At 32.8% G+C, this 22413-nt stretch overlaps 1 protein-coding gene across 1 annotated transcript; it reads left to right on the top strand.

Moving 5' to 3' along the window:
* Nucleotides 1-11149: 11149 nt before the first annotated feature.
* On the top strand, nt 11150-20243 carry LOC112797058 (AMP deaminase). The gene is made up of 19 exons (XM_025839812.3): nt 11150-11870; nt 12916-13088; nt 13294-13507; nt 13699-13877; nt 13983-14034; nt 14152-14279; nt 14384-14563; nt 15177-15244; nt 15351-15493; nt 16056-16117; nt 16616-16729; nt 16935-17075; nt 17735-17887; nt 18307-18360; nt 18439-18549; nt 18628-18801; nt 18880-18960; nt 19409-19507; nt 19626-20243. The coding sequence occupies exons 1-19, from the start codon at nt 11495-11497 to the stop codon at nt 19692-19694; spliced, it is 2571 nt and encodes an 856-aa protein (XP_025695597.1). The 5' UTR covers nt 11150-11494; the 3' UTR covers nt 19695-20243.
* The last annotated feature ends 2170 nt before the right edge of the window (nt 20244-22413 follow it).

Here is a 22413-nt window from a genome sequence, read left to right as displayed (position 1 = left end):
GTTTGCTGTTAGTGTCTTATATATGTGTCATTTATGTTATACTGTTTATTAATTTATTATATTTATTTTTATAAAATAAACAGAAAAATAAATTTCTATATGTGATATTCGTTTTCTTTGCAAAATATTGATATTAATTTAAGCCTAAATTTACAACACAGGGAATGCATTTTACTAAAGACCAAAACATATGGCCATTTCAGAGTACTATGGAAAAATCTATTAGTAAATAGTTTCAAAAAAAATAAATCATTACTTTTCTTTTATATCCTCTGTCCATATTTTTTGTATTTCTATCATTTTATTTTTGTCAAAACAGCAAACATAAATATGGGTAACAGCAACTCCATAAAAATAGTATGTGACCAGCAGTTAATACATGCCTCATGAGTAAATTAAATATTTGCTCTGATTGTTATTTTTTTTCTGATCTGATCTTAATTTAGTTGATGCAGTTATTTTTTCTTAATTTAGTTGATGTACTTTTGAGAGTTTTACATTCTTATGATCTATATTATTTTCATAAATTATTTTAAAGTTGTGAGTAGTATAGCTAAGCCTAGAATTTGTTGTTGTTTTGATGATCTATGCTGTTGTGTGTTAAACTATTTTTTATAATCGTATATTTTTTAATGTAGGAAGAGATTTACAAATCACACGGTAACTCGTGACATTACGAAAGATTTGTTAAGTAGGATGCCTTCTCCAGCGCCAAGATGGCAGGATTATTGTCCAAACATGAAGGACGAGTTGTTTAATGGTTTTCTGGTAAGTGATTATAATGTTGCTTCAATGCGATTTTAACAGGTAATTAAATTGGGTAGTTACTAAGTCTTTCAATCTTTAAATTTAGGAAAAACATGAATTTACATCAAATTATGATAAGGCTATGGCAAGAACTATTTGGAATAAGACAATGCTTGATCGCTATCCTGATATTTTGAAAAGAGTAAGAGAAAGAGCTTTTAAGGAGGCAAATTCAATTAGTATTACTGACATTAAGGGTCATGGACTTAAAGTAATGAAAGTTGATGTCTGGAATGGCTTAGTTGATCATTGGTTAGATTCAAAGTGGAAAAACAGGTCTGTGGCTGGTCAAAAAAAGAGGATTGCTATGCCTGCTCATAAACTACACACTATAGGGTCTATCAGTTTCAGCGAACACAAGAGGAGAAAGGTATAAAGAAAAATATTGCTTATCTCAAATAATTTATGATAGTATATTCTAATAAATGTTGTTACAGGAAGCTAAGTTGAAGCGTCGTGTATCTTTCCTTGAAGTATATGATGATGTTCATAAGAAAAAAGTGGAGAATATGTTTCTGAAGTATCCAAGGAAATTATTGTAAGCGCCTTTAATTTTGTAGTCTAATTTTCTTTCGGTTTTCTTAATAATATGTCCTTATTTTTCTGATGTAGGATTTATATGGAGAGGCAATATCACAAAAATATGGAGAAGATTTATTAGATCAACCTGAAGTTGATCTAGACATGTGGACAGAAGTTGCAGGAACCAACAAGAAAGGATGAGTTCATGGGTTAGGCTGCAATCTAAATATTGGAATTCGTGATCATAGAGATGTGCCATTACCAGAAGATACAGGTGTTTCTACAGTCAAACCGGTTTCACAAGCGGACATCACTCAAGCTATTAAAGAAGCATTGCCTAGTGCTATAAATGAAGTGTTGCCTAGTGTTGTAAATGAAGCTATACAAAGTAATCTACTGCCTTTCCTTTCTAAGATTCCAGGATTTTCCCAAGAAAAGGACCATTAGAGTGACTTTGCTGGTAATAATATTGATTATGTGACTTATGTTAATGCATTTTGTTAGGCTTAGCTTATTTAGGTAGTTAATTTGTTTGATAGATAATTGATGGGCAATTTGTTTCATTTTCAGGTTTTATAGAAGTTAGCTTACTTTTATTGGTAGTTTACTTAGTTGATAAAAAATTATATAGATTGATTTTTATAGTTATTGATATTATTAGTTCAGCTTATTTTGGTATTTTATTTGTGTAGAGTCTATGTTGGAGATGTTACATTAGACTTTTATTTTAATCAATATGTTGGGTTTGAATTTTTTTTAAACATGTATAATTTGATGAACTAATTTTACTTGTATGCATTATAATCTTTTAGTTTAATCACTAAAATAAAAAAATAATATGATGTTTATTTTAGTATAGCGTCAAAATTGGAATCCTAACCGATATTCTAGAAAAATTAGCAATATACTCACTGTTGATGATGGTGACAAATTAAATACTCTATTGCGACTGAAATATTTGTGAGATACCTAAAGATTTGTTACTAGTTTAAAAGGAATTTGCGATGACATTTTGCGATAGTATTGCAACTAATTGACTACATATTATTTCCTAGCAAATTAGCGACTATTTCATAACTTTACTTTTTCATTTGGATAGTTTTGGTTTAGCGACAACATTCCTACAAATTTAATTAAAGATTTTCAAAAATTAGCTATAGATTTGCTACAAAATGTGACAGATTTGCGATCATATTTGTGGACAACTTGCAACAAGTTAGGTTCAGAAAAATTCCTCATTAATTAGCGTCAACTAAGTATTCTATTTTGTCTACGAAGTTTGCTTGCATTTAGCAATGAGTCTGCTATAGTAGAATTTGTCGCTAATTAGCGACTACCATTTAGTCTATTTCTTCTATGGAATTAGCTTTTACTTTAGTAATGGATTTGCGACTATCTATTCGGTAACTAAAAAACTTTTCGATGAATTAGCGACTATTGTGTTTACCTCACTGATCTGCGACTTGTAATTAGCGAGGAAAGCAATAGTTGCTAGGCGGTAGCTAATCCGTCACAAATTATATTTTGTGTCAGATTAGCGATGATTTTACGACTCTTTTTGTGGTAGCTAATCGGCTGTATTCTTGTAGTGATTGAAGCGGTTATGGAATGGCGAAGACCGACGTCAGAGACTGAGATTAGGAATTTTTCGGAATTAGCCGAATATTACCAAACAAAAATATCTAAATATTAAATTTTTGTTGATTCCATTAAAATATTATGTTCAATTTTTAAATTATCCTAATTTCATCATTTTCAACTTTTTGAGATTCTCATATTTACCAATAAAGACCTCTAAATCAATCATTTTAAACTAAAAAATAGTCAAACCATCTTCACAAACCATAACATCAGTGCCACTAAAATAGGAATAACAATAGGTTTATCATCAATGACACCACCACAGTTGCATCTCCTTCTATATTGTTGCAATCTCTCTATCCCCCTTTCAATTGAAATCTGCCATTGCCATCCAAATCTTCTCACTCTTTATTCATTTTTGTAGCTTTGTGTCACCCTCTATCACCATCTTAATCTTCTCTATGCTTTTAGATTTCAAACCCATGTGAGTACTTACCAAACTTTTCGTGGTTGAATTTCATCCGCAATATGTCAAAATAATTCAACAAAACATGTAACAATATTTCAACCAACAAACACTACCTTACTATCTCTCCCCTCCCTTTGTTTTCCTCCTAATTTTTCTTTATAGCTTAATTCTTCAAATTCTAGGGATGACAACGGGTATCTGGAGGGAAGTACCTTTTTCATACCCATTTTTATTTATAAAAATGTCTCCTATTCTCTCTACTTTCGTTGCGAGTCCTCATTTAATTGTCCTTGTAGAGATGACGAATATTTGCGAGTACCTATCTAAAAAAGTTTTAAAAAAATTTAACGTAAAATCCATAACACAATCCTTAAAATATTCAACAAATTAAAGTTTAACTTAAGATAATACCATTCAAAGTTTGAAACAAAATTTAACACAACCGAAGACAATCATTAAATATTCAACATGATAACATATAACTTTTATATATAAGTGAGGATATTTTAGTAAATTATCTCTCTACGAAAATTTTGCAGATCTCTAATAGACAAATACTAATATCCCATCTTCATTTATTTGTGGCGACTAGTCCCCATCCCATGGAGATTTCATGGATACCCGTTTCTGTCGATATTTTTGTCATTTTGTATAATTTTTTTTCTCAATGATTTTGAAGGGTTGAATGTGGGCCATTATCAGCATTTGTTGGTTCGGGTGATAAAGGACAAGTAAGAAATGGTGGAGGAAGATACATATTTTGTGCACAAAAGATTTGAAAAAAGCGATGTTGAAGAAAAAGGAAAAGTAGTGTTAGGAAAAAAAAGAGTAAATAGTCATTTCTGATAATTAAAAATTTGGATGCTGACATTAATAATAAAAAATTGAAATTAAAGTTATACTCATATAAGATAAGTTTCATTATACAAAAATGACTAATTGTTAAATTTTTGTTGATAATTTCATAAATATTTCCCGCCTTTCCTCTACCTTCTTCATCTTCCTTCCATAATCACCACCATATCTACTGCAAAATCAACTATCTCATTAGATCTACTCCTCTAATCCCAAAAAACATCGTAGCAAAGTTCATCTCACCACAACGACATTGCTTTATTCTCTGACCAAACTCCTTTCACTCCTCTTTTCTTTTTTCTCTTTCTCTCTTTGTGAATGATGGCATTGGAGCAACACGGCACCGTTTTTCCAGAAGAAGACATAGACAAAGATGATGAAGAGTCCCAAGAGGACGAAAAAGAGGAAGACATCAATGACGATGTCGTTTTGTTAGACGACAAAGAAAACAAGCCCTCTCCTTCTACATTATTTGCTACCCTCTGTCAATGTCGCCGTTCCCTCCTTTGTCATCCCGAACGGCAAAAAGGCTCAAATTTCAACCTCCACTGCCAACGCGGCCACCACTGTGGTCATTGCCCTCAAAGGCAGCTCCTCCAATCCAAAACGATAGCAACAACTCGAGGGGAAAAAGTTGCCCAACGATTCACGGAGGCTGTTATAGTACACATTGCAATGAGGTTCAAGATGAATAAGGGGTCATATTCATTGGTATTATCTTTGGTTTCTTTAATATGTATCATCAAATGATCACACCTCTCCTTCAACTCCTCCATGATTCCTTTTTCTTTCTCCAAAGTTTTGTAAACTTCAACAGCTACGAAGCTCGGCTCGGCACTCGTTGCTTCAGCAAACTTTAATGCCGTCGTCACCCCAGCATCTCCACCGCGTCTGCCAGGACTTCAAGCTTTGACACCGTCGGCTCAGAGGGCTGAGTTGGTTGAGTCACTGTCACTTGAGACAGGGGAGTTGGTTGAGATGCTAGGGGACTTATCCCAAGGCTGAAGGAAGGCACATTATCTTTCCATTGCCTAGGATGAGCATCACTATAAGAAGACAAAGAGAGTAATTGATTTATGGATTAAACAAAGTAGTGAACCGAAATTAAACAAACTAGTGAACCGAAATTATCCAGATTTGAACAAGCAGAAAACTTACAAATCAGGTCGTGCTTCTTCTTCCAATTGTCGTGCCGCCAGAGCTTCTTGGCATGGTTGTTGTTGTTCTTCGGGAAGGATGTTGCATTAAACAGAAAAGAGTTCAATAACGACCCATAATTATTATCCTATAAGATTAAAACTAATAAAAAGAATTTAATTACAACTTAAGGGAACAATGAAAAAGCAATATATAAGATATAAGATTATAAAAAATGATAGCAATTAAAACTTACACATTCAACGGAGGTTTTGGCTCTGTCTTTTTCGGGAAAGATTCCTCCATGGCCTGCTTTTTGGCGTCCGGGGCAGCTGTAAGAAACAGAAGAGAGTCCAAAAAATATGAACACATTGAATTCAGTTTTGGATGTAATTGAACCATAATTAAACCATGTAGTGAACCAAAATTATTAAGATTTGTACAAGCAGTAAAACTTACACATCAACAGGTGCTTCTTGTTTCGATTGCCGTGGCGGTGCTTCTTTGTAGGGCTGCTGTTGCATTTCCAGAGGGCTGCTGCATTAAATAGAAAACAGTTCAATAATGACCCTAAATTATTATCCTATACGATTAAAATTAATAAAAATAATTTTATGTGCAACTTACTCATTATCAGAAGGGACATAGAAATAGTAATCTTTGAGTAACTATTCCTTAAGAGAACTTGGAAGAGACACCGCAATAGGATCTCTAAGGAATGTAAAGAAGGAAGAAGTTAATGTTGAATAATTAGAATAGGTTCTGAGAAACCGAAGTTTGCACATTGAAAAACTCACATTTCCAAAAGTTGAGGACAAGTTTCTTCTCGAACCTCAATTATTTGTAGGTCAGAATCAGGTGTAGTACTACTGACATTTAAACACAATTTCCGTGTGATTAATCAAACAAAATTTATTACCTAAATCTAAAAGAGCAACATAAATATTTTTAACTTACACTAGTGGAGTTTTAAAACGCTTTTTTGATGGATTTTCTTTCTTTGAAAAACTTTTACTTGGGTTTTTGGGGTATTTTTCCTAATAAAAAAGATACCAATTTAAAATCAGCAACCAAGATTAAAGTAGAGGTCTAGAAACACATGAAATTCATTTATGGAACCGCTGAACCGAAAGTAAAGCCTGCAATAAATGAATTTATCTGGTATTATCCGGGGCATTCACAGACGGTGTGGAGCTCACTTGATTCTTTAAGATAGGTTCGCTACCCAGATTTACAGTCGGCAGTCTAAGCAAGATAAATAAATATTACTCAGTGAATACAGAGGAATTGGAAGAGGTTCCAGCAAATGTTAGCAAACAAAGAAAAAGAACTCAATATAAGAAACCAAATCTTACGTATCAAAGAAATCATTTCATGTCTCTATGGAGTCAAACCTATCTGGAGCAACGTTTGCTGTCTGAGATCCGTCATTTTTTTCTCTTTGATCTCTTTTCTCTTAACATCTACAATGCTTGTCTTCTTCTTTCTGCAGCACTATCCTTTTCTTGTTCAGTTCTAAAAATTCAAAAAATAAGTATCAATGAACCTAAAATGAAAGCATTAATAACCGAAAATATGATTTCAGAAACTTACTCCTTGTCAGATTCAATTTTACTCTCTGAATTTGTGATAACAAGCTTTTCTGATTTGGTTTGTTTTTAGGCCACCCTCCCCGGTTGTTTTCTTTTTACTATGGGTGTTTTTTCGATTTCTTTTTCTCTACAACATAGACAAACACATTGAATTTATACTGGAGACAAATATCAGTAAGAAAAACATTTCTAATGCGAAAGGATCCAACTGAAGACACTAACAATTAAGTGAATGAAAATGAGCAGCACCACTGAACCAAACGCAATTCATGTGCTGAATAAAACGTGATACATATTCAATCATCAAGAAAAACATTTCTGCATGCAAAAGGACAAGTGAAGACACTAACAATCAAGTGAACAAAATTTACAAAGCCCACTTAATCGAATGCAATTCATGTGCTGAATAAAACATGATACACATTTAATTATCAAGAGAAAATATTTCTGCATGCAAAAAGACTCAACTGAACAATTGACAATCAAATGAATCAACTTGACCAATTCCACTGAACAATATCACATTTGTAATTTACTTAAAAAGCATACATAAACAATTTCAGCAAAGAAAAGAAAAACTAAACCAGTTCAATATCATACAATCACATAAATGAACATCACTCGATACTTACTGGCTTTCAGATTGGGTTGTGCTCTATGAATCCGTTGGCACAAGCTTCCTTTTTTTGTTTTCTTTTGTAACCACCTTCTATGGTTTTCTTTTCTTTGTTGCTGTTTCTTCAATTTCTTCTTCTCTGCAATACAAAAGAATAATTTTAACCAAATACAAGTAAAACAAAACCAATATGAACATCAAACTTATTGGTTTTCGGATTTACTTCTGCTTTTTGAATCCGTAGGACTGCTTTCAGTTTCTCTTGTTATTTCTGAATCCGTCTCAACAATCTTTTGTTTTTTATCCAGATCAACAATTTTCTTTTCTTCTTTCTTCCCTTTTCCTTTCTCTTTCCCCTTCAAAAAAGTTTGTTTCTTCTCCACCTTCTTTCTTTTTGTTTTTTCCTCCTTTATTTGCTTTCTATACAGGAGTCCCTAAAACACAAACTTATTTAGTTAGCTTAGTATTTTAGAAGCATCTAAAATGAGCAAATACAGTAACAATCAGGTGAATCAAAATGAGCAGAAACACTGAACTGAACATCATTCATGTGATGAATAATACGTGATAAACATTCAATATCATCAAGAAAAACATTTTTGCATGCACCAGGACTCAACTGAACACACTAACAATCATGTGAATCAAAATTACAAACCCAACTGAACCGAACAACATTCATGTGGTGAATAAAACGTGATAAACAATTAATCATAAAAAAATATTCCTACATGAACAAGGATTCAAATGAACACACTAACAATAAAGTGAATTAAAATTAGAAACTCCATTGGACAGAAAGAAACTAAGAACACATTTCAGAATAAGTCGATCTACTAAATGAAGCAACTCAATCCAATAAACTTAAAATGCAACTAGGAGAAATAAATAAGTAAAGTATTTAGTTAGCAAAGTATTTTTAGAAGCATCTTAAACGAAATTTTAGGGAGAAATTTTTGTTTGATTTACTATTGTGTCTGTTGCTTCTTGAGTAATTCGGTCGAGCATCATCTTCTTTGTCCAGTGGGCCACCCACGGTGGTGGGGGAGCATCAGGTCCATCCAAGGGAAGGAACTTGGTTTCATGGAAAAAAAATTAGCATCAAAACAAAAACACAGCTGTCAACGGACTATTCTTTCCCTTTTTTTGTTCTTGATTCCCTTCCTCAAGAAGCTGAGCACATGATTTGCCCAATCCCACTATCAAATGTTGTCCACATGAAAGATAGGTGGCTTATGGATCGGGGAGGCCATGCTTACCGTCGTTGGCAGCAAGAAGCACTTCTGTACGAAGATGACAAAAGTCTTTTAGAATTTTTGCCGGTTTTTCTTCCCTTCAACACTCATATCCAGGACAGATTTTGTCAAAAAAGCCAACGTAACACATTTGAGGCTATCAAATATTGCTTTATCTGCCTCATTCAGTCTGCCATACTCAACCTTTTCAGGAAAATGATTCCCTATAATATTTTAATAGCAATAAATCTGCCAAAAAAGCTGAGTTTAATTTTTTGTACCCATATGAACCGAAATCAAAGAAATCAATGAACAAAAAATAAACAGAAAGTGAAAAGTGTATTATCACCGTGGTTTATGCCCAGCGCAGCTGATATCTTGCGAGGTGTTATGTATATTTTTTTCATGGAGAATTTTCAGGCATCCATGGTATTCATCATAGCAATCAATCAATTCTCTCAAGAGGGTGTGAGAGACGTTCATTTTCGGGACATTTGCCAGGGCACCGAATCCTTTTTTTCAACTATATCTTTCTTTTTTTGACTTAAATTCTTGAACACTATTGCTATTGCCTTTGGTTGACATTTGCAATCGTGAGTTTTCTCCAAGGTTTCAAAACAAAATGTCACGATATATTTATAATATAAAATATATTTTATTCGAATCAAAGCGGATAAATATATTTAATGTGCTTATGTTATAGTGCGGCTTCTCCTTCTTTGTCACTATTGTCTTCTTCATTTTTTCTATAAGGACAAAAAAATTTGGTCAATACTTCACTCAATACACCAACAAGCACAAGCATGTATATCTTAATCAAGTGAATGAAAATGTCCCAACCTACTTAACCGAACTCACTTGATGCACTGAATAAAACGTGATAAATTATGAAACAGCTAGAAAATCAATTCTACATGCAAAAGAAGCTACCTGAACACACTAACAACCAGGTGAATTAAAATTATCAACTCCACTGAAAATTGATAAACATTCAATCATCAAGAAAATCATTTATGCATGCAAAATGATCAAACTGAACATACTAACAATCAAGTGAATGAAAATGGCCAACCCCACTGAATCGAACGGCATTCATGTGTTGAATAAAACGTAATAGACATTGAAACAGCAACAAAATCATTTATTCATACAAAAGCAAACAACTAAATAAACTAATAATCAAGTGAATGAAAATGACCAACTCCACTGAACTGAACACCATTTATGTTGTGAATAAAACGTGATAAGCATTCAATCAACAACAAAAGCATTTTTGAATGCAAAAGAACTCAACTGAACACACTAACAATCAAGTGAATGAAAATAACAAACTCCATTGAACCAAACGCCATTCATATGCTGAATAAAACGTGATAGACATTCAATGATCAAGAAAAATATTTCTACATGCAAAAAGGCTCAATTGAACACACTAACAATTAAGTGAATGAAAATGAGTAACTCCACTGAACCGAGCAACATGAATGTGTTGAATAAAACGTTATAAACATTCATTCATCAAGAATAGTATTTTGCATGCAAAAGAAGTCAAATGAACATACTAACAATCAAGTGAATCAAAAATAGCAACTCTACTGAATTGAATGAAAATAAGAACACATTTCATTCCAAGCCCTAGTTACGTTGTAAAAATGGAATCAAAATACATCGATCTACTAAACGAATAAACTCTATCCAATAAACCTAAAATGCAACTAGGAGAAACGCGAGATTGCAATATTTAAAATGAACATTGGTTTTTCTCATACCTTTGTCAGTCTCAGTTGCTGTGGTGGTTCGTTTTTGCTTCTTACTTCCAAAATCTTCTAGCGATTCTTCTTCAGTGGTGGTTTCCGCGGAAAACGTGAGTGAAGTTTGAGTGATTTTGAGAGAGATTCGAAGAGAAGAAGCGTTTTTGTGTGTGTTAAAGAAGCATGAACGTTTTTTTACTTTTTCATAATAAAGTGCGAATGAAGTAGCGGTTTCGTATGTATTGGGTGCGTGTATTTCACGTTTCATTTAATGGTGTTGGTATTTTTGATATTGAGTTAGCTTAAATAAATTTGGATATAAAATTACATGGATGTGTAGCATGACTAAAAATAAAATATATGTACTTTTTAAAAATTCAAATACCTCGTCAAAAAATTTTATCTAACTAAATCTCAAAAGATTTTATAGACTTTATGATTTTTCTTTGAAGTATTTTTTGTTATTTGTGAAATTAATGAACACAATTTACTATTTTTATTTATTCAATATTATAATAATAATATAGAATTAGTTAAATCAGTCAATGCTTTATCTTTTTAACTAATAATATTGAGTTAATGTTTATATCATTAGATTCGATTTTTTTTATTAATTTTGGTTCAATTTTATTCCTTTATTTTTGACATCCTTTCCATTATTAAAGAGAGAGAGGTGTGAGGGAGACATACCCTCCTGGCTGGACTGTTCTTGCTGGTGTTCTTTTCTATAAATACGGACATAGCATCTCTTCTCTCTCCCCTCTCAGCTCAGCTCACCTCACCTCACACTTCTCTCTGACTCATAACTCTTTCTTTTCTCTCTTTCTTCTTTCTCTTCGCTGCCATTTCCACCACTTGTAGGGTTTATCTATCTCTCTATTTCTCAACGCTCTCACTGTCTATAACAATATTATTCATCATAGCGATTGATGATGGACGCTTATGCCTTCCACCTCGCTCTTGCCGCTCTCGTCGGAGCTTCGGCGGTAGCTGTCTCTGCCTACTTCATGCACCGCAAGACCCTCTCCCAGCTCCTTGAGTTTGCGCGCGCCGTCGACGATGACGCCGGTGATACCGGCGGTGACGGAGATTTGACGAACCATGCAAGGAAGCATGTCAATGGTGGCGGCGGTGGAGTCCGCGCCAGGAGGAGGGGGAGAGGTTACTACCGGCGAGGGTTGTCGCTGCCGGATGTCGGAGCGATCTCCGGCGGTGGCGGGATGGACGGTGAGGATAAGTGGAACGGACTGCCTCCAGTCGATGGGATTCCGGCAGGATTGCCGCGGCTGCAATCGCTCCGGGAAGGTATGGCTGTCATCAAAATGCTTGATAGTAAAATTGTATAATTTAAAAATATGAAATTGAAGTCACTGTTATGAATTATGATGTGTTTTTCATTGATTCATGGATTGGAGTTAAAGGCTATGTGAATTGATGCCGTAGTTTCTGGAGCTACTCTATTAGTGGTTTATGAAATTTTGTAAATCTTTGTGAATTTTTATTTGTAGTAGTAATCTAGTAATTCGAAAATTTGATCTTTGCTTTGGAAGGCTTGGAAATTCGGATTCCATTGAATTAATGGTACAGGCATTGGATAATGGATATGCCTTCTTTTTTCTCTTAAATCTTTTTCTTTTTATCCTCCATTGTTTTGTTCCAGTTCATAGTATATGTGATTGAATGAAAAGTTCAGAAGATAGAGGATCAAGCTGGGTAATTTAAAAATTTTAAAATATAGAAAAACAATTTAAAGAAAAAGCTACTGAAGAGGAGAGAATATGGAGCACTAAGTAAAAAGTTCCTTTAAAAAAAAAAAGTAAAAAGAGCAAACAAGAATATTTTCTATGAATAAAAATATTAAAATATCAAACTTCTTGTAGGCATCTTCACCTCTTTTGGATAGAAAATGAATCTTAATCATCCAAAAAATGGAAAATTAATCCTAAATTGTTTTCTGAGTTTATTCTGCTGTCTGGTTGAGATGGAATAATTGAATGGGAAAGATGTTCCACTATATTGAATGGTGGGAATATTACTTTATTAGTAAAGTGGGTTTTAAAGTATAAAATTGATTGAAATAGTGAGGAGCATCTGGTTTCTAGTATAAGTATATCAGAAAGGTGCTTTTGGTGAGAAAATGATCCCTTGAGCTAATATGGATTTCATCTAATCTACTTTAAAATGTTGCCATGCCCTTTTCTACAACAAAACTTTATGCTATGTTTAAGCATAGTTATCACTGTGCTTTCTTTCTGCCCTGCCTTCTTTTTGGCATGATTTCCACATAAATACAAGAAATGTTTGATCAAATCATTAATTTGTTTTATTAACCAAGGAAAAAACTTTACAGCAAAATCCATGCATCCTGGTACCCCAAAGAGAAATATTTTAAGACCAATTTCTCCCAAGTCACCTGTTGCAAGTGCCAGCGCCTTTGAAAGTGTAGAAGGATCAGATGATGATGATATTGCCGCTGACAATGCTGCAATGGATACAACATATCTGCATACAAATGGAAATGTTGTAAGTCTTGTGATGTTGTTCTTCATAGGTTTAAATCTACATTCATATAGCATTCTATAAGCAGAACCTTTTAACTGTTTTCATGATATAAATTTTGTGATGTTGCCAACTTGCCATTGCTGTTCCATCTGATGCATTGTTTTGCAAAGTATAATAATATATTTAAATGCTATACAGTGTTGAATTTTATATAACGTGCGAGCAGGGTACAGAAGTTAAAAACCCATATGAGACTTTACCTGATAATGTTAATGCTAATGGAGAGAAGATGCAAATAGCTGCCACAACACCAAGTATGATCCGTTCTCATAGTATGTCCGGTGACCTGCATGGTGTTCCACCTGATCCAATTGCAGCGGACATTCTCAGGAAAGAGCCAGAGCAAGAAACTTTTGTTCGACTTAAAGTTTCTCCCATTGGTATGAATATTTCCTGTCTCTTAATTCTATGATTTTCCTTAAATTTGTTTTTCTACAACCTGCAGAGTCCATTTTCTATTGAAAAAAAAAAAACAGATTTAACTTCTGTCTACATGTGGTGGCCTTGCAAATTTGCCAGTGTTGAAAATCATTTGCCGAAATTATAATTTATATATTTTTATTGGGTTTAGAGGCTCCATCACCTGATGAAGTGGAAGTCTATGTGGTTCTTCAAGAGTGCCTTGAAATGAGAAAAAGATATGTTTTTAAAGAAGCGGTTGCTCCATGGGACAAAGAAGTTATATCTGACCCCAGTACTCCAAAGCCTAACCCACAGCCATTCTTTTATGCACCTGAAGGAAAGTCTGATGTGAGTTTTTATGAGTTTATTTTATACTTTTCCATCATCGAAGAGGTAGATATCCCAATTTTATCTTCTGTGATTAAATGAATGTTATTTTGTTTTGTAATGCAGCACTACTTTGAAATGCAAGATGGGGTTATTCATGTATATCCAAATAAAGACTGTAAGTAATTAGTAATACACCAAGTTTCTTGTAGTGTTATCCTTAGACCTTTTTTCAAAAGAAATTTGTTTCTTCTTTTTAACTGGATTCTTATGCAACTTTGCTTATAATATGCAGCAACAGAAGAGCTTTATCCTGTTGCAGATGCAACTACTTTTTTCACCGACCTCCATCATATACTTCGAGTCATAGCAATAGGGAATATACGAACTTTATGTCATCACCGGCTTAATCTTCTAGAACAAGTAAATACATTCAATGTTGCTGTAACTTCTTATTAAAGTCATAAACTGCATTATACTTTTATTTCATTTAAAAATAATATTTGACAGTTCTATATATATTTCAGAAATTCAATCTGCATTTGATGCTAAATGCGGATAGGGAATTTCTTGCCCAAAAAAGTGCTCCACATCGAGACTTCTACAATGTCAGGAAAGTTGATACACATGTCCACCACTCAGCCTGCATGAATCAGAAACATCTTTTAAGGTTTATAAAATCAAAGCTGAGGAAAGAGCCCGATGAGGTGATAATTTTGATATGTTATATATTTATATTATTACATGGATTGCTTCTCTCTCTCTCTCTCTCTCTCTCTCTCTCTCTCTCTCTCTCTCTCATATTATTATTATTATTATTATTATTATTATTATTATTATTATTATTATTATTATTAAGCTAAAGTTATGAATTCAATTTTCAAGATGAATGGTTTTCTTTTAGGCTGCTGTACTGGATAAGTATGTACCATCAAAATGTCGGTGTGTGTATATTTAACCAGTATGCAGTGGGACAATTGATAACTCACATGTAGGCAATTGTTTTGCTTATTAGTGCATGCTTCTTTAGTAAGTGTAAAAATGAAATGCCTTACATGTAAAAGGTTTCAGTTTACTATGGAGTTCAATTGTTCAAAAATTACAAGAGTTCTTAGAACATGCAAATGATTGATTGATTTCATGAGATGCACCAGTACAGATGATATTCATGCTTGCAAGTTACAAAACCAAAATATGATATGCTATGCATTATGTTATGCTCTTTCAGTTCTGGATACTGTGACTGATAATCTTGGAAACTGGTATACATTGCAATGATTGGATACTCATTACAACCTCTATAATTTTAACTTCATTCAGGTTGTAATATTTCGAGATGGGACATATCTCACATTGAAAGAAGTTTTCGAGAGTCTGGATTTGACTGGGTAACAACTTCTTTCTAATTCATACCATAATTATAATTTCTAATTGAATTTTCTTGGCTACATCTTAAAATAACAATTTTTTATTTTCAAATTGCTTTTTGAGCAGATATGATCTCAATGTTGACCTTTTGGACGTTCATGCAGACAAGAGCACATTTCATCGCTTTGACAAATTTAATCTTAAATACAATCCTTGTGGGCAAAGTAGGCTGAGGGAGATATTCCTTAAGCAAGATAATCTCATTCAAGGTAATTTTTTTAATGAGGACAGTTGAATCTCTCTCTCTCTCTCTCTCTCTCTCTCTCTCTCTCTCTCAATAGAACAACCCCCCCCCACCACCACCACCACAAAAAAATACAAACACAATCTCAAAATTGTGTCAAACTTTTTTGTATTTTTTATTTTACTAAATATTGCTTCAGAGGCATCACATCGTTTTAGTGTTCTTCAGAGTTGGATCATTAATTTGCTTTAAATATTGAGTTACGGGGTTCCTATTTGGGAAATTTGTATCTGTGATTAAAATGGGCTGGTTATTCTTGAAGGAGGTTCATAATTCTTTGAAGTTGGAAGTTTCATATATTTATTGTGGTCTTTGCATTTTCAATTGGAAATAAGCAGCCAGGCTTTGAAGTCAGTTTTTGAATTATATTTCCAAAAGCAACTGTGATTGTGGATTGGTATAGTAGTAGAAGCATCAGAAAAAGAATACCGGTGGTTGTTGGGAATCAGAACTCATTTGCATTAATTCTAATAATTTCAAGATCATCTGACTCATTTTCATAATGTCATTTGTGTTACACCAAACAGGTCGTTTCCTTGGTGAGGTGACAAAGCAAGTGTTTGCTGATCTTGCGGCCAGTAAATATCAGGTATTTTCTTAACTTCATCTATATGTTTTCCTCTATTATAGTCTAACGAAATGTAAAATTCATGTTAGACTGCTAATTTTCTGTGCTGGGTCTTTCAATTTTGTGCTTCTTGTCTTATACACCCTAAGATTCAGCATGGTTTTACTTTGGTGAGTCATGCAGGTTAATGTGTTAAATTTGCCCTTGCTTCCATAATCATGTCCACTTATTTTGTTCTTCCCTCCACCCCACATTTTGTACTCACAATAGGTTGAAATGTTCATGAGGATTGTACTTATAGCTAGCTGTATTTCATTCATGTCGAAAACCTTTTTGTAACTGATGATAAAAAAAATTCTCACGTATATTTTATAGCTTTGAGGGGTAATAGAATTTACTTTTTATTTTTATAACTTACTATAATCTTTCATCTCTTGATTTCTATTTCTGTATGCTTATTCCCTTTGAAGTGGGTGCCAAATGATTCCGAGCTTATTGCTTTGCATGTATTGTTCACAGATGGCAGAGTACAGAATATCAATATATGGGAGGAAACAAAGTGAGTGGGACCAACTAGCAAGTTGGATAGTCAATAATGAACTGTATAGCGAGAATGTTGTTTGGCTGATCCAGGTATTTATTTATTTCACTCCTTGATTACTATGCATAGTAGTTCTTGTTTAGTTCAGGAGTTTTTAGATATATACTTACAGTTTTTGTAATTATTCTTTTGCCACATCTCTTAGGAGTCTCTATTATTTATGACATTTACCCTTTTCTCTTTATTGCTAATAGATTGTAAAGTGTAGCTAAGTAGTTTTAAAAAATTGTCTTGCAGCTTCCAAGGTTGTACAACGTGTACAAAGAGATGGGAATTGTGACCTCATTCCAGAACATCCTTGACAATATCTTTATTCCACTTTTTGAGGTTACTGTGGACCCTGATTCGCATCCTCAACTGCATGTTTTCTTGAAACAGGTTTGATAAGATTTCATTTAATTTAAATTGTTAAATAGTAGTCTGACTTAGGCTTAGTTTGGTAAAACTTTTACTTTTCAAAAGTAGTTTATAAAAGGTAGCTTTTAAAAGTTAGCTTTTTAAAAGTTGTAGCATCTGTGTTTGGTAAATTAAATTAAAAATGACTTTTAATAAGCATAAACAACAAGTGTGTTTGGTAAAATAACTTTTAAAATTTAAAATACTATAATAGACATTAATGTAAGAATTAAATTTGAATATTAATTAATGTACAAGGTTATATTAGACTTTTTAATTTTGATAAGCACAATTCAACTTTGAAAAGCTCCTCCTTTGGTGCTTTCAAAAGCACTCCTAACTTTTAAAAGTTGCAAGCATAAGCACATGAGCTTTTTATTTACCAAACGCAAAACGAAGTGCTTGCTTTTGAAAAGCACAAGCACCTCTCCGAAAAGCTTTACCAAACCAAGCCTTAGGTGCTAGCTTTGCTTTGTAATTTTAAGTCTCGCCCACCCGAAAAATTATTTTAAATAAAGAAAATAAAACAAAAACAGATTTAGACACAGATATTTAATCAATCATGTTATTGTTTTGTAGTGCTTTTCTTGTGCAATATAGAGCCGTTGCCCAGTTATGAGTTTTTGTTTATGTATGTTTAGGTTGTTGGGTTGGATTTGGTGGATGATGAAAGCAAACCTGAAAGACGGCCAACAAAACACATGCCTACACCTGCTCAATGGACTAACGTATTCAATCCAGCATTTTCATACTATGCCTATTACTGTTATGCCAATCTTTACACCTTAAACAAGGTTTGTAATGGTTTTTCTTAAACAACTTTATACTTTCGTCAATTTTTGATTAGCTGTTCTAGCTATTCACTTCACCACAATAGAAATCAACTCCCTTTGTTGACAAGGAGAAGAGTAAACAAGGGTTCACACTCTTTTCTTTTAAATACTATGTAGCATAAGTTGCAGACCTCTTGATCATATTGTACCAAAACCATTACTATATATATTTATTGTGTTGCTTTCTTCTTTCCTTAGTCATCCATGGATTCCCTTAGATGGCCATACTAAGATTTTCTGCTTTTATTCGTAATGAGCATCCAGAAACCCCCAACTAAAAACTAAAAAACAAAAGAAAGAAACAATAATCATAGTGAGTATATAGGTATCTAGAATTTGTTTTGACACACCAAAATTTGACATAATGTAATATTTCTCAGCTACGTGAGTCAAAGGGAATGACAACAATTAAATTCCGTCCACATTCTGGAGAGGTAATTATTGGATTGTAATTTCTTTTGTTTGGAAACTTGTTAGTTGTATGGGTCCCTGATATATCAAGTTTGATGCAGGCTGGTGATATTGACCACCTAGCTGCAACCTTTCTTACGGCCCACAACATTGCGCATGGAATCAATTTGAGAAAATCTCCTGTTCTTCAGTATTTATATTATTTAGCTCAAGTATGGTTAATTTTCAATTGATTTTTGTTTATTTAAATTTTTTAAGTGACTAATTGGTAATTGTATATTTGTTATCAGATTGGACTGGCAATGTCTCCTCTCAGCAATAACTCCCTATTCTTAGACTACCATCGAAATCCTTTTCCAATGTTCTTCTCACGGGGATTGAATGTTTCACTTTCTACCGATGATCCACTCCAAATTCACTTGACAAAGGAACCATTGGTTGAAGAATATAGCATAGCAGCTTCTGTAAGTTACATATTTCATTCTCTATCCCTTTCTCTCTCTATGAGCAGGCATTGCTGATAGAACCCAATTCCTCTACAGGTATGGAAGCTGAGTGCATGTGATTTGTGTGAGATTGCCCGCAATTCTGTTTATCAATCAGGTTTTTCACATGCATTGAAGGTAATCTTAACTTGAATTTGGTACTCTTGTGAATAAGTGAAAAAAGCTGAGATCTTTGCTGTGGCCTAAGTATGGATGGTGAGAAGTGTCATATGTTTACAGTGAGCTCTTCTAGGAGAGCATTATCCAATACTCAATATCATTCTTGGTATTTTAGAATTATAAAACTTTTAACATCATTATTTGGATGACACATGAATCCTTGTTTATATTCAAGGAGAGAATATGATTCACTGAACGAGGATAATACTACATAACTGCAAAGTATGAACTACCAACTTAATTCAATGTTATACTTTGATGATATTGTTGAAATACAAACTTAATAATCACTTAAATCATTGCTTGAATATAGTGAAGAGACAAGAATGATAATTATACATACATGGATACAAATATATTTTATATATACACATACACAGAAATTCATCAGCTTTTCTTGTGGCAGTCACATTGGATAGGTCAGGAGTACTATAAGAGGGGGCCAGATGGAAATGATATTCAAAAAACAAATGTTCCACATATACGGTTGGAATTCCGAGACATGGTATGATTTCAATGAATGGGTGAATTCAATATTTTAAACTAGATTCTTTTTGTGCTATATAAACAAATTAGGATAGAAAATTACGTTGAAGCTATGTGTATAATTGCTGTCCTTGCAGATTTGGAGAGATGAGATGCAACAGGTTTATCTGGGCAAAGCCGTCATTCCTGAAGTAGTGGACAGATAGATAATATGCCAGAGGCACATAGCATTTGTATTTGGCTCTTTCTCACTTGCTCCATAGAATGATTGAACCTGTTGCCCTTAGCCCACATTACCCACCCAGCAATCCAGCATAAGGTTTTAGGCTTTTGGCACGCACAAACTTAGGCCGAAGGCATTTTGGTTCGAAGAGTTTGGACCTGAGACAGAGTATATATGTATCCCACATGATGTCCTAGCTGCGCCATGGATCAAATCAATTTGGTGCTGTAAAAGTGCTTTTTCTTTTGTTCATTTGGGGGCTAGAGTGAAAAGAGTGGGGTTGCCAATAATTGCAGGTGCATTGATCAGTGATGCTTGTTGCAGTTAGTAATATATGTGACATAACATACGCAGTTGAAAGAGAGGCATCCAGTCTCAAATTTTGATTCCAATTTGTTTATAGGGTGTTCTTTCATTGTTGGTGTATGACTATAAGAGGGCCTCAATTTTGGCATTGTGAAGTACTGAAGTGTATCAAAATTACTTAACAATATAACTAGATAACCCAATGAAACCTAAAATCACAACAAAACTTTGTTTTTCCTACTCAATCCTTCCCTTCAAATTCAAATTGGTTCTGGTTTAAATTAAAGTGTTCATCTAATTCAATCCAATTAGAAATTGATCAAAATTATACTAATTAGATTTAATTAGATTTTATTTTTGACAAATTGCATAAATTGGATTAGATTTTAGAACTATTTTTCAAAAGCAATACCTGATATACTATTATATTTAAAATTTTATTTTATGTTTAATTTGTTATATATTTTTATATTATTTATGTATGATTATTATTATTATTTACTGAATATTTTATGAATTCAAAATAAAATTTATTTATTTGTTTATTTTAACTAATTTATAATTTTACAAAAAAATTTTACAACTAAGCTAAATGCTTAAATAAGTTCAACCAAGTTATTATAATGTATTTCACATCTATGCACTTGCACTTAGACTTAGTTTGGTAAAACTTTTACTTTTTAAAAGTAGTTTATAAAAGCTAACTTTTAAAAAATGGCTTTTTAAAAGTTATAGCATTTATATTTGGTAAATCAAATTAAAAATTACTTTTAATAATCACAAGCAACAACACTTTTTATTTTTGATATGGAGAAAAGAATGTAGTAATACAACACTGTGGAGAAGAGAGATGTTTTTCATATATATGGTGTCTGCAAAAAACGGACCCTCCGTTTTGAGTTTGGAAAAAAATAAAAAAGTTAAAAATCCTAATCGGACGGTCCGATTTGTAATTTCGAAAATAAAAAATTTTAATGTTGAAATCGGACCGTCCGATTTTCATTTTAACAAATTAAAAAAAATAAAAAATACAAATCGGACCCTCCAATTTGGTGTTTATTTTCTTCTTTATGCAAATCGGACCCTCTGATTTGTAGTTTATTTTTTTCTTCAAGCAAATCGGACCGTCCGATTTGAATAAAACACCATATAAAAAATAAATACCTAATCTTCCAATATCAATGTATTACACATGTATTTAACCAATATAAAAAAAATTAGCCACAACAGCAATTACATTTGGTAAAATAGCTTTTAAAATTTAAAAATATTATAATAGACATAAATACAAGCATTAAATTTAAAAATTAGTTAATATATGAGGTTATATTAGACTTTTAAATTTTGAAAAGAATAATACAACTTTGAAAAACTCTATCTTAGGTGCTTTCAAAAGTACCCGATCTTTTAAAAGCTGCAAGTACAAGCACATGATCTTTTTTATTTACCAAACATAAAATGAGGAGCTTGAGCTTTTAAAAAGTACAAACACCTCTTCGAAAAGCTTTACTAAACCAAGCCTTAGACTCCTTGTGCTTCTTTTTCTTCTCTTCTTTTTTCTCTTCCTTCTTTTTCTTTATCGTTATCTTTTGTTGTCATCGTCGTCACCACCACCACATCTTCTTCCTCTTCTTCCTCCTTTTCTTATTTAGTTTCTTGTTTTTCTTTTTCTTTTTTTTTTGCTTCCTTCATTATCATCACTACCACCACCACCATCATCTTTTTTTTTTCTTTTTAGTTAAATATCATATATTTATTTAGTTGTAAATGATATGGTTAAAAAATTTTGGTGTCAAAACTAAAGTTTTATGTGTCACGGTTAAAAAATTTTGGTACTATTTTTCTGATATATTCTGCACTATTCAAAACTCTCATTCATCCTCTTCTTCATGATCATGATCATGATCATATTCATCTTCTTTTTAACAAGAACCTGTGTCATAGTTAAGAAAATTTGATATCAAAATTAAGAAATTTCTTGTGTCACAAAAAATTTTGGTGCTATTTTTTTGTTGAATTTTACATAATTTAAAATTCTTCTTCTTTTTCTTTTTCTTCTTCTTCAGTTTAATACCACACAATCAATTCAGTTATAACAAAACACATTATTTAGTTAGAAATGACATATAAATTTTTGGTAAATGATACAAGAAATCTATAAAGAATTACAAGTCCAAAACCTTAACTCACTTAACCGATAAAAAAACTATCAAATATGTTTTAGAACAAAAAATTATATCAATTTGTTGTAAATAACACAAGTTAAACCTCTTATATATGAATTCAATACCCACCCAACTAGTTCAATGATAAGAAAAATACATCATTTAATTGAAAATAACACGGTTATGAAATTTCTATGTCACGGTTAAGAAATTTCTATGTTAAAATTAAGA

The sequence above is a fragment of the Arachis hypogaea genome, chromosome 4 (genome assembly GCF_003086295.3).
Source record: "Arachis hypogaea cultivar Tifrunner chromosome 4, arahy.Tifrunner.gnm2.J5K5, whole genome shotgun sequence".
Lineage (NCBI taxonomy): Eukaryota > Viridiplantae > Streptophyta > Magnoliopsida > Fabales > Fabaceae > Arachis > Arachis hypogaea.
This window is presented reverse-complemented; position numbering and strand designations above follow the sequence as displayed.

What these genes read in the sequence shown, in the direction of transcription:
- LOC112797058 (XM_025839812.3), top strand. Translation starts at nt 11,495, where the DNA reads ATGATGGACGCTTATGCCTTCCACCTCGCTCTTGCCGCTCTCGTCGGA. An exon ending in ACTTAAAGTTTCTCCCATTG is followed by an intron (nt 13,508 to 13,698) that starts GTATGAATATTT and finishes TATTGGGTTTAG; the next exon opens with AGGCTCCATCACCTGATGAA. An exon ending in ATCTTTACACCTTAAACAAG is followed by an intron (nt 17,888 to 18,306) that starts GTTTGTAATGGT and finishes AATATTTCTCAG; the next exon opens with CTACGTGAGTCAAAGGGAAT.